The sequence below is a fragment of the Passer domesticus genome, chromosome 1 (assembly GCF_036417665.1).
Source record: "Passer domesticus isolate bPasDom1 chromosome 1, bPasDom1.hap1, whole genome shotgun sequence".
Taxonomy (NCBI): Eukaryota; Metazoa; Chordata; class Aves; order Passeriformes; family Passeridae; genus Passer; species Passer domesticus.
In genome coordinates this window covers 1,329,759-1,350,863 of record NC_087474.1, presented here as the reverse complement: position 1 = coordinate 1,350,863, position 21,105 = coordinate 1,329,759, and the positions used below count along the sequence as shown (strand labels likewise).

The 21,105-nt window shown below is 50.7% G+C and overlaps 1 protein-coding gene across 1 annotated transcript in view; it reads left to right on the top strand.

Annotated features, from left to right (window-relative positions):
• Positions 1-21,105, top strand: part of WNT9A (Wnt family member 9A) — a 57,288-nt gene that overhangs the window by 25,774 nt on the left and 10,409 nt on the right. The window contains exons 2-3 of the mRNA XM_064414920.1: positions 11,881-12,140; positions 17,068-17,330. Of these exons, the coding sequence (XP_064270990.1) occupies positions 11,881-12,140; positions 17,068-17,330 (523 nt within the window). The remainder of the gene's footprint in view (positions 1-11,880; positions 12,141-17,067; positions 17,331-21,105) is intronic.

Here is a 21,105-nt window from a genome sequence, read left to right as displayed (position 1 = left end):
ACATCAGTATTGATCTGTTTGTCCTCTCTGGTTAACCCCAGCCCCAGCATCTGCTTCCCTTCCACAAAACTGGGCCTGCGTGCAGCCCTTGGAGGAAGGTGGTGGAGGAACATCAGGAGGCTGAGGGCAGATGTTCACACTGTTTGTTCTTTCCCTTTTTCTCTTGCTGGGACAAGCTGAGGCGTGGAGGAGCAGGGCTTTGGGGGCTGGGGGACCCCCAGGGCAAGAGCAGCACTCAGGGGGTGGTGGGGAAGGAAGGACCTTGAGTCTGGAGCAGAACATGGTTTGTGGTGTTGGTGACTTACTGGGAACCTCTTCCAGGAGGGAGCAGCAAGAATTCTCCTGCACTGGTGGCTCTTCCTTACCAGAGTTTGAAACCTTGGCCAGGGATGCTTTGTTTAGCTGGAGGTTTGACCATTAAAGTCCCATTTGGGGCTGATGAAGCCTCAGGACTGCAAGGCTCCTCCAGGAAGTCATTCACAAGACACCTTTGGTCATGGGATGAGTTTCCTGCAAGAGCCTTCCTGTTCAGTTTTTTAAGGAATCAACCTCTGTGCTCACAAGGGATTCCCACAACCTGTGTTGGGGCTCAGGAGGAGGATAAACTTCCACCACCCCATCACCCCAATGCCTCTGGTGCATCCTGCTCTGTGCAGTGCCCTGAATGTTTGTTTTTTCACCTGTTTAGTTTTGAAACCTGCCACGAGGATAATGTGACATTAGAGTGGAAAAGCTATCGGGGCTGTGCAGGGGAGGAATTGCAGACCCGTAAACTGCTCCCAAAATAGCTGAGATGATGTGTCAAACCGCCCAACCATCCCAATCCTCCATGAGCTGACCTCCCAGGGATATCTAATAGGGGCTGGTAACGTTGGGAGGGGAGGGGGAGCTGACACCCCTCCTCCCTGAATCCACATGCTTGTTTCTAGAAGTTGTCATTTATCCAGAAGTTGACCAAGAGCCAGTCCCTGCTTCCAGCTGGGACCTCCAGGTCCTGGATGTAAAACCAGGGCTGGGGAAGGAGGAGGAAGCTCATTCTCCAGTTGTTTTTCTGTCCAAATGAACTCGATGAGCTCTTTGCACTCGCTGTGCTTCCCTCAAAGGTTTAATTTCATTTGTGTTGTCTGGAGAGTAAACTTGATTTTCTCTTTAGCTGCTGTGCTGCTGGAGCGTGTGTGTGTGCACAGGGATATCTCCAGGCAGCCAGGGAAGCTGCTGCCTTGGCTCCGAGGAGTTTCTTCCCTGCCTGCCAGGCTCTGTGGTCTGGGCAAGGGCAGCTCTGTGGCTGCAGCACGGGCTGGGAACAGACCGGGCAGTGTTCGGGATGGACGGCACCATTTATCCCACAGATGGGATAAGGCAGGGAAAGGCCCAGCCAGATCCTGCTGCTGCAGAGCCGGGCAGCCCTCACCCCCCGGAGTGGACAAAAGGGCTGGCTGAGGTGTGAGGGAGACCAGCAGGAATTCAGTGGGAAGTCAGATGCATTCCCTGGCAGGGGGAGACTGACACTGACACATGGCCGGGAGCCGTGCGAGCCGTGCCCACAGCCCGGCGTGCCCGGGGCTGCCGTGGGTGGGAGCCCTGCTGGGATGGCTCCCAGCCCCATCCAACCTGGGCTCGGACACTTCCAGGGATGGGGCAGCCACAGCTGCTCTGGACAAACCTGTTTTTCACCAGCCAAGAACTTTTTTGTAGCACCTCATGTAAATCTCTTTGTTTAAAACCATTCCCCCTTGTCCTGTTCCTGTTGGAACCCTGGCTGCTGAGAATTCCAGACTTTCTGTGCTGCCAGGCACTGACCCCCAGGAGAACACTGCATTGACCTGAGGCCGTGGAGAAGCTTCCAAAATGGAATGACAGAACTGGGATTGTGGGTGTGCAGTTTGAATGGAAGTGTGTGATATCACAGGGTGGGAAACTCAGAGTTTAAGGGTTTAGAATATAGAAATATATATAAAGCAAGATGGAGGTTTTGGCATAGGGGCAGGTCCTTCTTCTTCTCCTCCTTCTTCACCTTCTTCTTCTTCTCCTTCCCCTTTTTCTCCACGGGTTTGAGTGGTTTTGTGTAATTGAATAAAAAAGTCCACATTATGGCCACGTGTGGTTGGTTATTGGGTTAAAAGTGAAAATAATTGAGGTGTCATTTCTTAATTGGACAGTTGATCCTTCAAAGGCCTTGTGGAGAGAGAGATGGGGCTCCATTTTTAGTTTGTCAGAGTGCAGTGCTGCAGAACTCAGGGTTTGTGAGAGTGTGACAGAGATAAGAACTGATAAACATCTGATCCCAACAAGAAACACCATCTCACACATTTAATCCTGACCCTGGCAAAAAAGAAGACAAATTCAACTTATTCCTTTATTATTATCTGTAAAAAGTCTCTCTCTCTCTCTTTTATAAGACTCCTTTAAGCCCTGGAAGGCCCAAGTTGCACAAATACTGGTGTGGTGTGTGCTTGACACCTCTGGGGCCGTTCCTGCTGCCATCCAAAGGGTTCCAGAGTGCAGATGGGTTCAGTGTTAAATGTCCAAATGCTGTGGCTGGAGCAAGAAGCATCTTGCAGGTGGTTGGGAACACAACAGCTGCCGTTTGGGGTCAAATCCAAGGTTTCTCCAGACAGCCATGGATCTCTGGGGGATCCAGGGAGAGCTGGGAGCAGTGATGTGGCTCCTGACGTGTCCTGCTGGCAGCCTGTGGTTTAAAGGCTTCCTGAGCCCTCGTGTTTCATCACCCAACTGGCTGAACCTCCCTTTCCTGAGTTTGTTTAATCCCTTTTGGAGTCTGTTCATCATTCTGGGCTTCACAACATCCGGTGGCAGCGAGCCTTGACGTTTAATGATGTGCACTTTGGAAAAATGGCTCCGTTCTCAATGTCTGCCATTTATTATTATTATTAATTTTTTTTTTTCAAATTTTTTTTAATGCTGTGCCTGGTCTGAGTCAAAAGGTCTGATCCCTTCACTGCCCTGTGGAGCTTCCAGCCCTGGCTGGATCTGCAGGATTTGCTCAGGCCTTGTGTCAGGAGCTTGAGCTGGAGAGAGCCAGAAGGATGGGCAGGAGGTGTTCTGGGAGCTGGAATTATCCTTTTGAAGGAATGTCCTTTACCCCCTGTGTGGTGCTTTCTGATTCCTTCTTGGTAAACCTGCTGGAATAAATAAAAAGCAGCATCAGTACAGGAAGCTCAGGGAACAAGCATTTATGGGGCTTTTGGGCCTCTTTGTTTAGATTTCAAATGCCAAATATTGTTTATTCTGTACAACTCTTCCCAGATAAGGGAAGCTGGTGAGAAAGATCATGAACTTGGATTTTCTTTGCTTGGAACAGAAAATCAAAGCTATTTCTTGCAGGTTTATAGATGACATTTTGGCTTCTAGGAATCTGGGATTTGTGGTAGGAGCAGATGGGTTTCCATGGGGCTCAAGTTTGGCACGAGAAACTCAGACCACTGAGCACCTGAGCCACTTCCTTTGGTCTCCTGTCTTTAAAATCTTGTATAAATTATTTTTCTGTGTTCTGTCATGTGATCCATGACATTTGTGGTCCTTTCCTGGTCCTGAATCCCACCAAAAACAGCTCAAAACAAGGCAGGGTGATGATGCATATCTTGTATAAGTGGCATCTAGAAATGTCCTTTGTTTTCTATGTCATTTTAGGCCCAATTTTAGATTAAAAATCATGGAATATCTTGAGCTGGAAGGGACCTGCAAGGATTGAGTCCAGCTCCTGGCCCTGCACAGGACACCTCAACAATCTCACCTGTGCCTGAGAACATGAATTTCTCTAACCCTATGTCAGGGATGGAGCTGAGATCCTGGGATGAAAGGTTATTCAGTAGTGTAAAAAAATGATCAAAACCCACAAATTATTCCCCCCTCCCCCCCAAAAAAAACCCAAACAAATGCCCCAATATTTTAAAAATCTCTCTCTTTTTGGGCTTTTGAATTTTTTTTCTGCCCTCTAGACCACGTGGAGTTAATGGGTTAAAACAAACCTTTTATTTTCTTCTCTGGGTTAATTCTTCATCTTCCATCTCACTGCTCCCCCTTTTCTTGCTTCCCTGCATCAAAACTCCCAACTCCTTACTGCCTGTGCTGCAGCAGGCTCCAGGCCAAAAGAAATTATATTCGGCTAAAAAATAAATTAAATAAAAATAAGCAGTGGCTGGACAAGGAGCAGGGGTTTGGCCTGGGGGTCCAGGAGCTGTCCAGCCAAGGAGGGGAAGGTGTGGGGGGATAATTCCTGGCACAGGCTGCCAGGGGCAGAGCTAATGCCTCTTAAATCGGCAGTGAAAGCCCCTGTTGCCGCCTGGCCCGTGCATTCCACTGGCACCGTTGGGTTGAAAATCCTTTGTAAATCTCCCTGATTGCTGTTTCATTCTTGAGAGGATGAAGGGGAGAGGAAACAACCTTTCCCTCCCCGCCCTCTTTCTCTGCTTCTGCTTGTTTGTGGACAGAGTGGGTCGTTCCAGGGGAATGGGGTCTTGGGGCTGAGGTATTTACCTAAAACCAAAATGTCTTTTGCTCTGATGGGCTGGAAACTTCCTGAATAAGGTTTGGTGTGAGGAGAGGAGGGGGGGAAAGAGGAGAAATTCTTCATCCCTGTGGTTCAGGTGCACCACCAAAGACCCCAATCTGATTCTTTGCTCTGCTGTGGGATCTCTCTGAGTTTGTTCCCCCTCCCCGGGGAAGGGAAGGCAGATCCTTCCTTCAGTGAGTTGTAATTCATAACCTGTGCAGGCCTCCTGCTTTGCTGGAGAGAGCAGCTTGGAGGAGTTCCTGGTGGTGCTCCTGATGGCCCTGGTGCCAGAAGAGCTGTTCCTCGTGGCACCTCCATCCCATAAAGTCCTCTGCAGCAATGGGAGCATCTCCAGCCCTCCACAGCTGAACTGAGTCACATCTTCCCTGCTCATCCACTGAGAGGTTTTTTCCTTTACATGTCACATGCCAAACTTTTTGGTCATTTGTCCAGGGGAAGGTGAGGGCCCATTTTGGCAGGAAATTGGATGGAAGTTTTTTTATACATGCAGCAACCATCCCATATCTGGGAGAGAACCATCCATGTTTTGTCCCATTCCCAGAGAAATCCCTTCTGAACTGACTAAAAAACCTGCTGGTGGTTGTAGTCCAGTGTTCTCCCCAGTGCAGGCCTGAGGAAATTCCTCTGTTTTCAGCAGCCTGGAGAAATCTCCCAACTTCAATGTGAGCTTCATCTACATCTAAAATAGGAAAGTCTGTGGTGGCATCCAAAAAGAACTTTGGGATCAGAGAGGTTGCTGAGTGCTGCAGGCACTCAGGAAGGCTGTGTTGGAAAGGGGCAAGCTGGAGGTTTGCACCATTGGTTTGTTTTGTCCAGAAGCAGCCGTTGTTTTCCTTTGTTGCTGGATGCTGGAATAACTCTGGGTAGGACCCGATGTTGTGGATCCTTCCACGTCCATGTGTCCATCCTGAGATGCTCAGAGAGGAGGCTCAGGAAGCCACTGTATGGATCTATCCAGGCATGGTTGAAGAGAGCTTGAATGATTGAAACCTACAAGAATCTGCACCTTTTTTCCCTAAAAAAAACCCCCAAAAATCTGAGCAGATTCCATAAGGAGACTGGTGCTTCCTTCCCTGGTCAGTGGGACCTGCTGGGTTGGATGTTCCCTTGTGCTGTCGCTTTTGTCCTCTCTCCTCCTCCTTCCCATTGCTCAGAAGCTGATCCAAGGACCTTAGAGGATTTCCCTCTATCCTAAAATCCCAGAATCTTCCACTAGAAAAAAAACAACAAGAACATGGTCTCCTTTGGAGCAGGGTTGTGGGGTTTGGCTGCTTCCCACCTGCATGCTGTGAGCTTGGAAGGCCCTCTCACCCCTACCTGGTGTTTTTGGGAGTGTGTAACGTTGTAGTAAACCCTGAGAGGAACCCCTGAGGGAGCTGGGGGTGCTCAGCCTGGAGAAAAGGAGACTCAGGGCTGCCCTCCTCACTCTGCACAGCTCCTGAAAGGTGCCTGTGCTCAGCTGGGGCTGGGCTCTGTCTCCAGCAGCACTGACACAACCAGAGCACACAGCCTGCAGCTGCACCAAGGGAAATACAGGCTGGAGATCAGGAAAAAGTTTTTCACAGAAAGGGTGATAAAGTTCTGGAATGGCTGCCCGGGGAGGTGGTGCAGTCCCCATCCCTGGGTGTGTTTAACAAAGCCTGGATGTGGCACTGGGTGCCAGGGTTGAGTTGAGCTGTTGGGGCTGGGTTGGACTCGATGGTCTTGAAGTCTCTTCCAACCTGGTCATTCTGGGAATTCTGTGAATTCTGTGAATTCTGTGTGGCTAGTAGCCTCTGTTGGGTGCTGTGACTCCTCTAGAAGCTGCAGCTGAGATTTGGGCACTGCTGACTGAGGAGGAAGTGACATTTGAGAGGTTGTCACCTAAAGAAAGCTCTGGCCACACTATTGAGAGGAAGATAAGGATCAAAACCTTATATAATTGTGGTGGGAATTGCTGGACTCTTTGCTGGAGTTTCCAATTGCTTTGTTTTGTGGTCTCCCACAGCAAGGCCCCATTGTTCAGGGACAATGACAGGGAGAGGTGAGCCCAGGGCAGAGCTGGCTGGGAATGGTCCTGAGGGAAGAGAACTGGCACGGCCATGAGGGTCGGTGGAACTAGCAAAGATGAGTTTGAGCAAAGCTGGGTTTGATTTCTAGCTGGGGTTCAGCTCTGTCTTGTAAAGGCCTGGTGGGTTGGATTCCCTCAGGCTGGGAAAAACACTTTTCCTCCTGTCACCTTCCCTGACCCTCACAATGTCACAGCATCCTGTCAGGAGATCGCTGGGAAAATTGCATCGGGAAAGGGGTGAGGTAGCAGTGGAGAATTCCGACAGAACAATCTTTGTGAACGCTTGCTGAGATTTTATTTTGGAAGCCTGAGGTTTGGAGAATCCATAACCTTATTTTTCTGTAATCTAAGCAGATCTGGGATATTTTAGAGTTCATGTGGACACTTTGAACTGTAAACATTTAAAAACCCAAACAAGACAATACAGAATGAGGTGGTTGAGCCTTCCATGTCCAGCTCTTCTTCCAAATATCAAATCCTCATCATTCGCCCTGAAAATCAGAGTTTTTTTCTTGGACTTTTGGGTTTTTATACTCCAAATATTCAATAGCCTTTGTGGGAGGAGGAATGTGATAAATCAATTTAGGAAAGATTCACAGAGTGGGAATGTGATGATAGGGGAGAGAGAGAGCAACTGGAGGTTATTGGGTGCAAAATAAAATAATATAGGCCTGGTGTCCAGCATAACTCAGACTCCTTGACCTGTGCAGTCATTAATTTAGGTGTTGCAGTGAAGACTCGTGGTCAAGTTGTCAATTTTCCAGAAGCTTTTTTAATTATTAAAGGAAAAGTGGTGGAAAGAGAAGAAAAAGGGCTGGAAGTGTGGCAACTCCACAGGAAAAAATTAATGTGGAAAGTGGATCTAGAATTAATTCAGTCATTGTACAGATGGACCAAAGAGAAATTTCCTAATCCAGGAGGAAGTGGGACAGGAATGCAGTATTTCAGCAGCCCTGTCATTCCAGATGGGAGCAGTAGAGGAGACAGCTCACTTTGGATCCCAGCTCCAGTGGCACTTGCAAAGGAAACTCTGGAGCACCTCAAAACGGAGGGTGCCCTCACAGGTCTGTGTAGGTGCCTTAAATCTGCCTCATCCTGCTCAAATCCCCACCAGGAAAGTCCCCACTTCAACAAGGGAAAATCCAGGGGCACTGATGGAAGTGTGAGCTGATGAGGCCGTAAAAACTCTTGACCCCTGAGATGAGTGGGAAGCAGGGTCTGTCTTGAATTGCCTCTTGGAAGGACAATAATTCCATGATGTCACAGATAAAACTTGGCCTCTGTAGTGGCCAGGGCTCTGCTTGGGATCTCTCCCAAATCCTTGGGTGATTGAACTCCAGGAAAAAAATGTAATTAGCAATGTTTGAGATGAAGTTCATGACCAAGGAAGCTGAGTGACACCAAGAGAGTGTGTGCAAACCAGATGGGTCTTGCTTTTTACGTCAATTAATGATAAACCTTCTGATTTCCTGGCTTCAGACTGATGGGACTGGAACGGGAATAGCAAAAATGATGCTGCAAAGGTTCCTCTCAGCGTGGTAGGTGTGGCACAGGGCAGCCAGGTCCTCCTGAGGTTTGGATGTTGCACTAGGAGCAGAAATTGGGCAAGATTAGGTCAAAACCCACAGAATATCCTGAGTTGGAAGGGGCCTACACAGTGCAAAATTCTGAAGCAGAAATTAAAAATTCTGAATTCTATGAACAGTCTCTTGACTCTGGAGGTTGATGTTGCTCTCAGAGTGAACTTCCAGAGAGGTAAAGCTTCCTGGGTTGTGTGCAATGAGCTGTTTGCTCTCTCTCTAGGTTCCTGGTGGACACACACACAATCCTTTGGAATCTACCTTAAAACAGCTTGGCTTAGAAGGAACTTTAAGGATGATCCAGTTTCACCCTTTTTCCACTTAGAGGTGTCCACTCCTTCTCCCACTCGGCCCCTTCTTGGAGCAAAATAACACAAGCACAGGGTTCTGGCTGGCAGTTCAATCGTAACAGCCGTGGCTTGAGAGTGTAAAAAACAAAAACACACACATACACACACACAGCCCCTGAAACATTTCCTTGGAAAGAACAGCTTGGCCTTTGTGAGGAGCTGAGAAAGCGTCCGACTGACACCGTTGCCTTACAGGACCTCGCTCAGCCGAGGTTGCATAAAAGGGCTTTATGGGATTAGAAGGGTTCCATGCAGCAGCGTGTCAGGTGGGGCAGCTCTCCCTGGCTCTGCCTGTGCTTTGTTATTGATGCCACGCTCTGGAAAGTGCCACCTCAGCCCCGCTCCCAGGGCCTCTGGAATGTGCGCGCGGAGCCGAGGGCCCCCGCAGGGAAAATGCGTGTGTGGGTCTGTGTGTGTGGCTTCTGCTCTTCACCTGGCAGAGTTTCTGTGTGCTGGCGAGGGAAAACCCCTTTTCCCCCTCAATTTACTCCTTGGCTTGTGCCAGGGGTGCTTCTGAGCAATAATTCAGGCAGTGATGGGCAGATCTCTTTTCACGGTGGTGTTACATGGGTTGTTCTTCCGCCAGCTGTGGGAGAGTTGTGGCACTGTGAAGCACCATGAATCCCATTTCCTACCATCTGCTGGTCCCTTTATTTTTTGTGTGTTTAGGTGACTTTTGTTGGAGATACAGACCATTGCTATCAGCCAGCTTTGGAAGGCTGATCTGTGGGAAAATGGAATTTGGAGTATCCCAAAGCCAAGCACCTTAGGGGGAAGGTGAGAAGAGGGTGGAAATCACCAATTGCTCTGCAGAAATCTTGGCTGCAGAATCAATTCCCATCTTCCTCCTCACTCCAAGAGCCATCTGCTACAGGATCCTTGGAGCTTTTTCGAGACCATTTAGGTCAACAATCCCTGCTCAGCTGGAAAGAAAAAATGGGGAGAGGGAGCTTAGGAAATTCTTGGATGCCTCCCTCCCTCTCCTTTGCCAGCTGAGGGACTCTTGTGCCAGCCATGAAACTTTGCAGGAATGAATCTTTAGAGTACCAGGAAAGCCAGGAATGAATGTCCTGGGTATTTTGTTACAGATCTTTGCTCAGACTGAGCTCTCTCCTGAATGAGCCTCCTGGGAGCTTTGGCTAAGTTTTGGGAGTTTTGGGAGGCACCAGGGCTGGGTGATGTCCCCCTCTCCTTGGGAAGCAGCTGGGACAGACCAGAAATGAAAGGGTTAAAATATGCTTCAAACAGACCTTGTTGTTTGGCCTTTCAGATTTTTTAAAATTATTATTTTTGGGGAAAACTTGAGGGAAGATATTTTTCCATGTTTCCCACAAATCCCTCTTATCACCGCAGGGTTTTTCTGGAGATATCAATACCTTTGAATGTAACTGGAGGAGAACATTTTCCTGCCCATCTTTGTTCTAAAAGTCCCACCTCAGCCATTTTTTTGCCCCCTCCCTGAGATATCTGATATTAAATCACCTCATCAGTGCCTCAGTAATGACTGGATCTGTACTGGATGTCCCTGGCCGGGACTCAGGTCAGGATTTTATGCCCATTGTGCACCAAGGTCTGGGAGTTAAAGCACTCTGAGTGCCTGTGCTGCTGGCAGGGTGCATCCCATTAATTAGAGACAAACACTCATTAAAACCAGCAAATCACTGCTCCTGCAGGGCAGGAGGGGCTTTAAAGGGTTTCCAGCATCTCAGCAAAGGGGGTGAGGGAGCTCCCATTCCCATCACCCCATTTTTCCCAGTGCTCCTGCAGCACTGGAGATGTCCAAACCCCCAAGTTTCCCCAGTGCAGGACTGCACCATTCCAGCGTGTTCCCAGCTCTGGATCTCAGCCATTCTTCCTTTCTGGCTGGGGAATGTGGCTGCAGGTGCTGTGCGAGCCCGGACAGCGATTCCCATTGACTGTGGGGCCTGGCACCTGGCCGGAGCTGGGCACAGCCAGGACACTACAGGGGCACAGCAGCCTGGCCAGCAAAGCTCTGCTGAGCCCAGCAGATGTTCCTGCAGCCTCTCTGCTCCTGGGGACCATGCCAGCCTGGTCCTTTTCCAGCAGCTCGTCACTTGACACCTGGAACAGTCCGCTGGCATCTTTTGTTGCCCACTGTGGAGTCAAGGACCTGCTGGGAGAGGCAGGGGAGGGAGGGGACGAGGCAAAGGGACACAAATTTCTTTGGGTTATGGGGTTTTTTTTTAGGTTTTGAGCTTGTTCTGTCTTGTAAAAGCTGTTGGCAGCATCTCCTGGAAAGTGTATCCTGCTCTCCAGCCTCGGGCTGTGGCTCGCTGGGTTTTTTGTCAGGATCTCTTCTGCTGAGGGCAGGGTGGCTTTCTGTGCCTTCTCAGGGTGTCTCTTGGGCTTTGTTGGGACAAATCATTCTCTGTCCCTTCCCCAGCTGGGTTCTGGTTCTGCTTGGTGTGCTATAATGATTTTTTTGTTTATGCCCAGGACAGTGACAGTGGTGCTCGTGTATTTTTCCCCAGGTTCTTGCAGTGAGGCACCTGAAATTATTTCTTTCCACTTTCAGTTTTAAACACAGTCCTGTGGTGGAGGTGGCCAAGGGTTTATGCCCAAACAAGCTCTGTGAGAGCTGGTAGGGGGCATAAATCCAAATATTTCCTCTTACCTTTTCCTGCTGCCACCTTGCACACACACTGTGAGGAGCCTGACTGTAAAATCAAGATGCTCAGCCAGGAGATCCTGATCCCACCAGTGACCCCATTTCTGTCACAGGTTGTATTTCATAGAATCCCAGAATGGTTTGGGTTGGAAGGACCTTAAAGACCATCTAGATCCAAGCCCCTGCCCTGGGTGGGGATGCCTCTCACTAGATGAGTTTGCTCAGTGTCCAGCCTGGCCTTGGACACTGCCAGGGATGGTGCAACCACAGCCTCTCTAAGCAGCCTGTGCCAAGGCCTCACCACCCTCTCGGGGGAGAATTTATGAGCTGGGGGTGCTCAGCCTGGAGAAAAGGAGACTCAGGGCTGTCCTCATCAGTCTGCACAGCTCCTGAAAGGTGCCTGTGCTCAGCTGGGGCTGGGCTCTTTCTCCAGCCACCACTGACACAACGAGAGCACCCAGCAGGGAAATACAGGCTGGATATCAGGAAAAGGTTTTTTCCAGAAAGAGTGATAAAGCTCTGGAATGGCTGCCCGGGGAGGTGGTGCAGTCCCCATCCCTGGGTGTGTTTAACAAAGCCTGGATGTGGCACTGGGTGCCAGGGCTGAGTTGAGCTGTTGGGGCTGGGTTGGACTCGATGATCCTGAAGGTCTCTTCCAACCTGACCATTCTGGGAATTCTTGCAGTAATTTTTTTGTTTTGCTGCCCTCACCGTGGTGCTCCTGTGTTTCTCGGCAGGCTGACGGGGAACGAACCCCTGACCATCCTCCCTCTGACCTCGGAAATGGAGGAGGCGGCCGTCAAGGCCCACTACAAGGTGTGTGACCGCCTGAAGCTGGAGAAGAAGCAGCGGCGGATGTGCCGGCGCGACCCCGGCGTGGCCGAGACCCTGATGGAGGCCATCAGCATGAGCGCCCTGGAGTGCCAGTACCAATTCCGCTTCGAGCGCTGGAACTGCACCCTCGAGGGCCGCTACCGCGCCAGCCTCCTCAAGAGAGGTGAGTCTGGGGGCTCCTCAAGGGAGGTGAGTCTGGGGGGCTCCTCAAGGGAGGTGAGTCTGGGGTCTGGGGGCTCCTCAAGGGAGGTGAGTCTGGGGGCTCCTCAAGGGAGGTGAGCCTGGGGGGTCACAGGGGTCTCCTGAAGGGAGATGAGTCTGGGGGGCACCTCAAGGGAGGTGAGTCTGGGGGGTCTCAGGGGTTTCCTCAAGAGAAATCAGTCTGGGGGGCTCCTCAAGAGAGGTTAGTTTGGGGGGTCACAGGGGGCTCCTCAAGAGAAAGGAGTCTGGTGTCTCCTGAGTAAAAGGGGAGTCTGGGGGAGTCACAGGGGTTCCTCAAGAGAGGTGAATTCTGGGGGGGTCTGGGGGGCTTCTTAAGAGAGGTGAGTCTGGGGGCATCTCAGGGGGCTCCTCAAGAGAGGTTTGGGGGGGTCACAGGGGTCTCCTCAAGAGAAATGATTCTGGGGGCTCCTCAAGGGAGGTGGGTCTAGGGGGTCTCAGGGGTCTCCTCAAGAGAAATGAGTCTGGGGGGCTTGTCAAGAGAGGTAAGTCTGGGAGGTCTGGGTATCTCCTCAAGGGAGGTGTGTCTGGGGGTGTCAGAGCCCTCCTCAAGAGAGGTGAGTCTGGGGGTCAAGACCCGTGAGTCTGGGGGAGTCTCAGGGCTCTCCTCAAGGGAGGTGAGTCTGAGGGGTCTCAGGGGTCCCTGCGCTCATCTCCTCCTGCCCTGATGGCCAGTCTGGGCCATCCTGTGCTGGTGGTGCTTCCACAAGAGCTCTGTGCTAGGCTGGAGCTCATCCCTGGAAGTGCAGGGCAGGCAAAGAATGTGCTAATGGGGGTAATTTATGGGCTTGCCCTGCCTGCTTCCCACTGCTGGCCCTGGCTGCTCTCCTTGGAGGCTGGAGGTGTTTGTGCAGGTCTCTGCAGCCAGGAGCTACATTTTCTGCCCATTTCTGCTGGAAGTTGAGCTGCTGCTGGAGGAGAGGGTTGGGAAGCTCCCAAAGCTGTCCCCTCTTTATTATTTCTCCTGTTTATTTCTCCTATTTATTTACCCTGTTTATTATGCCAGTCTCTCAGGAAAGAAGTTGAGAAAATGCCACGACATAAGGAAATAAGGAAGACCAGACTGTTCTGTGCTGTCCTGTTAGAGGGGAACCCTGTCATAGTATAGGGCAAAATCTGCAAATGGCTGTGTGCTGTTACTGCCATGGATGTGGGCAGTGGGTAATTCCCACACCTCTTCCCAGCAGCTCAGGTGGAGATGGCCAGAAGTTAGGAGTGTTGGAGGAGAAGGTGATATTTTTAATTCTTTTCTTTGTGCCTCCATATATAGTCCAGTTTCTTCCACCCTCCCAGTAAAATCCCGTTCTCATTTCCAGGCTGCAGCACCATTTTACAGACAGCATTGCAGGGTCTCCAGGGCTTCAGTGACTCCCAGAAAGTCCCACACTCAGCAGTGGGCCTGGACCTGGAAAAGCCAGGGTGTGAAGCCTTTAAAGATAAGAGCAGGGGTTTGCAGGGCTAATTAGTGAGGAGGAGTAATTCAGAAGCACCGGGGCTTAACTAATGCACTGTCACTGACTGGTGGAAACAAGGAAAGTCCTTATGAAACCCAAGAGGTCCGGCCAGAGCTGCAAGACATTTAAAAATATCCCCGCATGCCAGAGGAGTCCCTGGATTAGTGGTGCCTTGGGGAAGCCAAGCACTTTCTCATGCTGACACCTGGAGGCCACAGCTCGTTCCTTCAGACCTGCCTGTCCCCTGGGCAGCCCGGCCGAGGGGCACTGCGGGGCAGCCTGGAGTTAAAACCCCACAGAGACCCCCCCATGGCAGCCCTTGTCAGGGAGCTGGGTGATAAATGAGAGCTCTGAGGGCTGCGGGGCTCTGCTGCTGTCTCATTCTGCCGTGCTTTATATCCCTGCAGCATCTCTGCCCTGCCCCGGGGCTGTAAATCCTTCAGGGGGTGTTCCTGAGCAGTAACACAGCGCTCTGTAAATCTTCCTCCTCCTCCTCCTCCTCCTCCTCCAGGAGCTGCTGGTTCCTGGTTGAGCCTTGCAGCAAGTGGTACCCCAGGGCGAAGGCTGGCATGTGTCACCCACTAGGACAGAGCTTTCCAAATTCATCGCTGAGAGCTTGTTTCTCCTCCTCCAGTTCTTTGCAGGGAGAAAGGAAAAAGGGGAAAAAAAAAACCCACTTTTTTCACTTAAAAGTTTCTCCCTCGGTGCGGGAGAATCTTTTTTACACTTTGGTCACCAGACCAGCCCCGGCTGCTGGTTTGCAGCTTGGGCTGATGCAGCCCCGTTTCTTAAAATAACAGGGGATTGTTTAAGGGACTCGTTATCCTCTTTGGATACTCGTGCACAATTTTGGAAATGGCTGAAACTGGATAGCCAGGCCCGGCAGACTGTCAATGCACTGGGGCTTAGAATGCCTGCATTGATTTAAAGCTCATTATCTTGTTACAAAATATCTTGGTGCAATCAAATAGTGCGTGGTGGAGATGGCTTTAAAATCTGGCCAGAGCCAAATGTCACATGGAGCTCGTTGGGAGCTGTGAGATGATCCCCGTGCTGATGGGCACGGGGAATTTGGGAAGCTCTCAGTGGTGGAGAACGGGAGGAGTCGAGACAAAGCTGGTGGAAAGGGAGAAGCTGGCAGATGAGCTGTTCCTCCTGGCTTTCTGTCAGCTCTGGAATGCGTTGTGGTCGCACGGCGCTGACTTTCTGCTGGGATTCCACAACCGCTCCGAATTCAGCGCTGGGTGCAGAGCTGGGCTGCCTAATTAATCAATTAAGGCTGATGGCTGGGAGCTAAGTGTGCAAGGCCAGCTTGGGTAGGGCTTGGAGCGTCCCTGCCCAGGACAGGATGGATCTCAGTGTCCCTTCCAGCGCAAACCATGCCATGATTGCAGGCTCAGACCTCCAGGGCAGGGTTTGCACGCCCCGTCCCACTGAGGATTCTTGTTTTACACTGGTGCCTCTTCATTCTGTGTAGCTGTGGCAGGAATTCTCCAACCCAGGAGCACAGAGGTTTGGGAACATCTGTCTTTGGTAGTGGCATCCCTCGGACAGGCCTGTGGGTAGTCTGACCTGGGGTGTAACCTAGAAACAAACCCAGGATTTTAGTAAAAAAACACAGTTTACAAAGGATGAGAGATGCTTAGAAGGTATTTTCTACCCAGAGGAGCCATCTGGGTACCCATGAGTTTTTGTTGTGTGAATTAAGAGTTCTCTCACCGCTTCCAATGGAGTATTTGCAGTGCTGAAGGTGTTTCTGGGCTGTCAGAGGACATGGTCTGGCTTTGGGGAGAAAATAAAATTTGTTATTTTAACTCTCACCAATCTTTGTGGAGTCCTCAGTGAGTGTAGAAGTGAACCTTTTTATTTTAGTGCTGTTTCTGGTGAGGAAAAGGTTCCTGTTCTCCTTTTCCAGGTGAGCAGTAGAATGATTGGGTAATTCCTGCCACAGTATGGGAGGAAGCAGAACTTCAGAACCCTTGGAAGGACCAAACCTCAGTCTCCTGGGGTGGATTTTCATCAGTCTTCCTGCTTCTGGGAGTGTTTTGGGAAGGCAGACTCTGGGAACGACCACATGAGTTTGCTTGGACTGTCATGAACCTCCCAAGGAACAGTTCCAAAAATGACCTGGCAGTGTCTCTGCATGTCCTTGGTTGACACACCAGCTCACAGATATATCCACTACTGTCACCATCCACTTGTGTTATTTTTGAGTGGGGGATTTCTTGAGTCCCATCCAAAGCTGTTCTGGAATTGCATCTCAAATATGCAGTCGTTTACAGCTTCCATAGCTGGAGAATGGGCAGCTATAAATACTGCCATGTTTGCTTTTTATTTCTGGCTTTTATAATTTGGATGGAAACCGTGGGTCCCTCTGGGTGTCATTTGCCTGTCGGGGGCGTGGGTGCTGTCACATCCCTGCAGGTGAGTGTGGGGGTGTAAAGAAAGGCTGTGCATGGGAGGTTTGAGGTGTAAATTGGTTTTTTTTTGAGTGAGGTGCTGTGTTGGGTGACACATCTCCTGCTTCCCAGCCCTCAGGTGTCATCTGTCAACAATTCTGCCAGTCTGGAGTGGGACCCAGTGATTTGATTCAGGAGGAGAGGGAAGAATGAGGTGGATTGGGAGTCTGTGCTGGGTTCCTGCAGTTTGGTGTCCCCTTGGTAGCAGCAGTGGTACCTCCATGTCCTGTCCAACTCTTCATGGAGTCAAACAATGCTTTGGCTTTGAGGGGACCTTAAAGCTCATCCCTTTCCACCTCCTGCCATGGGGAGGGACACATTCCAGCAGACCAGGTGCTCCAAGCCCTGCCCAGCCTGGCCTTGGATGCTTCCAGGGATGGGGCAACTCTTGCTCAACTCTTTCCATTTTCAGGCAGAGACTGTGAGTGACACAGAGTGACAGCCACCGAGCTGGCCAGATTCCATTTGCATTCCTGAATCCTGGCTTGTGCCACCTCTGTCCATCATTCCTTGCCCTCCCCCGTGCCCTCTTCACCATCAGTGATGCAAACAGAGCTTGCCGTGCTTTGAGGGTGTCAGGAGCACAGCCCAGGCTTTTCCCAGAGGTGCCCAGCAGTGCCACAGGAGGAACAGGCAGGAGCTGGTGCCCAGGAAATTCTACCTGAACTTGAGGAAGAACTTCTTTCCTGGGCAGTGACTGAGCACTGGTGTGGAGTCTCCCTCACTGGGGATATTCCAGAGTGGTCTGGATGTAATCCTGAGCCCCGTGCTCTGGGATGGCCTTGCTGGAGCAGGGAGGTGCCACCAGATTCCCTCTGTGATCCCTTCCAACCCTACCACTCTATTACTCCGTGACGCAACTCACGCTCTTCTCCCTGTAGGTTTTATCTCCATTTCCTGTGGTTTTTTTTCCCTTTGTTTAAGCTTCAATTAGAGCCTCTCCCTCCTGTCCCTGCAGGTTTTAAGGAGACAGCCTTCCTGTACGCCATCTCCTCGGCGGGGCTGACCCACGCCATGGCCAAGGCGTGCAGCGCGGGGCGCATGGAGCGCTGCACCTGCGACGAGGCGCCCGACCTGGAGAACAGGGAGGCCTGGCAGTGGGGAGGCTGTGGGGACAACCTCAAGTACAGCAACAAGTTCGTCAAGGAGTTCCTGGGGAGGAAGCCCAACAAGGACCTGCGAGCCAGGGTGGACTTCCACAACAACCTGGTGGGCATGAAGGTGCGTCGAAGGCGCCGCAGGGTGGTGGGGGGTTCACGTTGTTTTGGGGGAAATAATGCTGGTTTTGGGTGTGGAATAGGAGTGTTGGATGTGAAATGGATGGAGCGGTGCTCCTTCCGGAGGGGAGGAGTCTGAGCTGTGGGATTGTGCCCTGGTTTTCACTGTGCAAAACCATTAGAGAGAGACCAGAGGGAAAGAAATGGGACTGGCCAGGTTTAGGAAATATGAGGTGGAGACAAAGATGCTGGTTTCCCAGAGGGAGGAGAAGGTTTCACACCACAAAGGGATATAAATACAGGTTCCTCAGGCTTAGGAGGACACAGAGGAAGTGTTTTATGCTGCCACAACATAATTGAGGGACGCTTCTCTTGCAGCAGTTCAGTAGAGCATGGACAGTGTAGCATCTCCTTGGCCAGGTTTCTTTAAAACTGGCTGCAGAAACAGCTGGCAGGGAACCAGGGTGGAGAGACTAACTTCTGGCTGACCTCAGACCTAACAGTCCCTTTAGTTTTGTCTTCTGGCAGAAATCTGTGTCACCTAGAGCACAGAAACCTTCTGTGTCACCTAGAGCAGGAGATGGTGCTTGGTTGTAGAGTCCCTTTTTTCTTTTCCCATCTTTATCCTCTCTTCCTGCTCTTTGCACCTCCTCTGAGGCTGCCTAGGGGCCTCCCTGCAGGACTGCCAGAATTCAGGAAGCATTTGGACAATGCTCTAGGGCACATGGTGTGATTTTTGGGTTTGTCCCGTGCAGGGCCAGGATTTGGACTCGATGATCCCTGTGGGTCCCTTCCAGCTCAGCATTTTCCATGACAGATGTAAAGGACAAAGTGTCTGCAAGTGCTGGGTCATCCCAGCAAGGGGAAAAGGAAGAGGCTTTCCACCTTCTCCCATAATATGCTTGGCTGCACCTAGCCTAGAGTTGCTCCAACACGAAAATCCCTCAGATTGGCCAGCACAGGTGCTTAGGATCAGTGTTTCATTGCACCAACCTCCAAGGGGGACATACTGCAAGGCCAGAAATAGCCCTCGAGCCTTGTTATTGTCTGTGTGATTGGATGCAGGCTTGGGGCTGGGATGGGGGACCTGGGTCTCCAGTTTCCCAGGCAAATGCAGCCCAGCCAGTTGTGCATTCTAGGAATGGCCACCCCAGCTCAGTTGTTGCTGTGTCTATGTATAAAATGTCATTCCTCGCGACGGAATTGGGGCATCGGGGAATGCCACCAGCCAGGGCTGGCCAGCAGAGTGTCTCCCCCTCTCCCCACTACCAGATGCTCCTAGACAGTGCTGAGATCAGGATTAGAAATATCCTGGATTTAGCTGGTGTCTGGTTTTGGCTGACAGCTTTCCTGCTCTGGATTAAAGGGCTCAGTGTCTCTGAACTCCCGTGGCAGCTCTTTGACGTGTGAAACAGGCTTTGCAGGATGATGGAACTTGTCTCAACCCTTGTGTTGGTTGCTCTGTGCCATCTTTTGGAGTTGAGTGTGTAGCAGATGGGATGGCAGTGGAGAAGGTGGCCCACGGAGGCTGTGATTCCATGTTGGATGTTTCTGTGAGATGTCCTGGCTGTCCTCTCATTCCAGAGTCACACAGTACAGTCTCATCAAAACCTCCAAGGCTGTGACTTGGGCTGCCACTGGCAAGTCCTTGTAGCTCCAGGACATTTCTGTGAGATGTTCTGGCTGTCCTTTCATTCCAGAGTCACACAATACAGTCTCATCAAAACCTCCAAGGATGTGACTTTGGCTGCCACTGGCAAGTCCTTACAGCTCCAGGAATATCCACCAACAGTGGCAGGGCTAAAAACCACCCAGATGGGTTTGGCCAAACTCCCAGTATTCCCAGTCCCAGGAGCTGAAGTCAGGATGTCCATATGGCTGAGGCCACTCTTGGATTTAGGATTTGTGTCCTTAATTATCATCTGTGCTCTACACTGCATGAATTTGAGCTAAACAAACTCCAAGGATGAGCGGGAGAGGTTGAACCTTCCCTTCTGTGTCCTGATCCTTGCGAGTTAGCTCCCAGGGGAAGATGCAGGACTCTCCAGCAACCCTCTGCCTTGGCACAGTGGGACTCTGGCCACTGGCAGTGGTTTCACAGTGTGATATCTGCAGCTAAACAGCTGAGTAACAGTTGTGACGGTTGTCCAGACACCGAGAGCCCTCCTGGCAGTCCAAGTCACAGACCTCTGCTGCAGGTCAGTGATCCAGTGTTCCTATTTTCGTCCACCCACAACATGTCTGTCGAGTTGGGATTGCTGTGTGACAGCTTTCCTTTGCCTGTTTGCAGCGGCAGTTGAAATGATTTCTCTGTTTGTGCTGCTGGATATAATAATTCACTGTGCCGTGGTTGAAAGCCAAGCCAAGCACCCCACCAGGCTCACAGCACCACCATGGAGCCAGGCAGAGAAGGAGGGAATGTTGAGGAGGAAGCTTTCAGGAGGGTGGTGGTAGAAGATCAGGAGAACACACATCTGTATGGTCGGGATATGTGGCCCTAAACCCCTGGCACAACTTGGTGTCACTAAGATGATGGTCAGAGTGAGGACCCATGCTGGCTTTGTGACAACAAAGTCAAAACTTGCAATACTTGCTTCAGGTTCCAGAATATTGAAACCAGTTTGACCCTCTTGATGTGGTGGATGGATTGTCTTTGGCACTGCTTGCTCTCAGGGGTGGGTTAATATCAGGTTTGATCTCCGTTCATCCTCCTGTTCCCACTGCAAGTGCAGGGTTGGGAGGATGGAGGCTGAGAGCACTACTGCATTCCTTGCTGAGTTTGTGGATATTTTCCTTGAGGAAGGTAGTGAGTTAAAGATGACTCTCAGCACGTTTTCTGTGTCTTCAAAGAAGCTCCTCACCAACCAACTCCTGCCATAAAGACTTTGCCACTATCAAGTAGGGTTTGCTCACCCATTGACTGCAGCAGTGTGAAACCACTTTGGACTAACCTAGCGTGGTTATTGGAACAATAACTCATCTGGATTTGATTTGGGGTGGATCAAAGGCAGTATAGGGGTGCAGACAGCCTTGGTTTGTGCCATTTTGGAGCTGGAGTTCTTGCAGCATGTGGTGGATGTGTGTGTTCACTGAGGGAGTGGAGAAGTCTCTACGAATGACACAGCACAAGCTTGGTGGTCCCTCACTAATTCTTTACGTGTCATTTTCCCCATCTAATTACTCCCGACCATGGCAAAACATACAAATAGTCCCTTGAGACCCAGCAAAAAAAGGACCTGTGCTGGACTGACTAATTTGGCAAGCAACCCTCTCCCCTCCTGGTCACCACACCAGTTTCTCCATGGTGTCACACCAGCAAACAATCTGTGTATTTCTGCGAGGGTGACATGATCCTATCCCGCCTAGTTTTAGTGTCTCTTGGTAGACGTTCTCATTTAATTATGATTTTTACTTCTGCTTTTTACAACCTTGATGGGCTGCCTGTAATTTTGCTGCCACCAGTGAAATAATCACTGAACATGTTGTGCCCGTGGTGGCTCACCAAGTTATATGATATGACCTCAGTGGTTAATGAAAGGGTGAGCTTGTCTAGTGTGAGGATGAGGTAATTAGACCAGGACTTCTCCAGCCTTCTCTTTATTGAAAAGCAGGAGCTCTGAATAGACCACTTATTAAAAAAGCAATTTCCCTTCCTATGCCAGATCTACTCTCCCTCATTCAGCCATTCTTTCCGAGGGGTCTTGGGTGGAGAGGGTGTTTTGGGGGGAGATGTGTGTGTGGAGGGGATGGGGGAGAAGTCAACTGTATTAGAGCTCTGT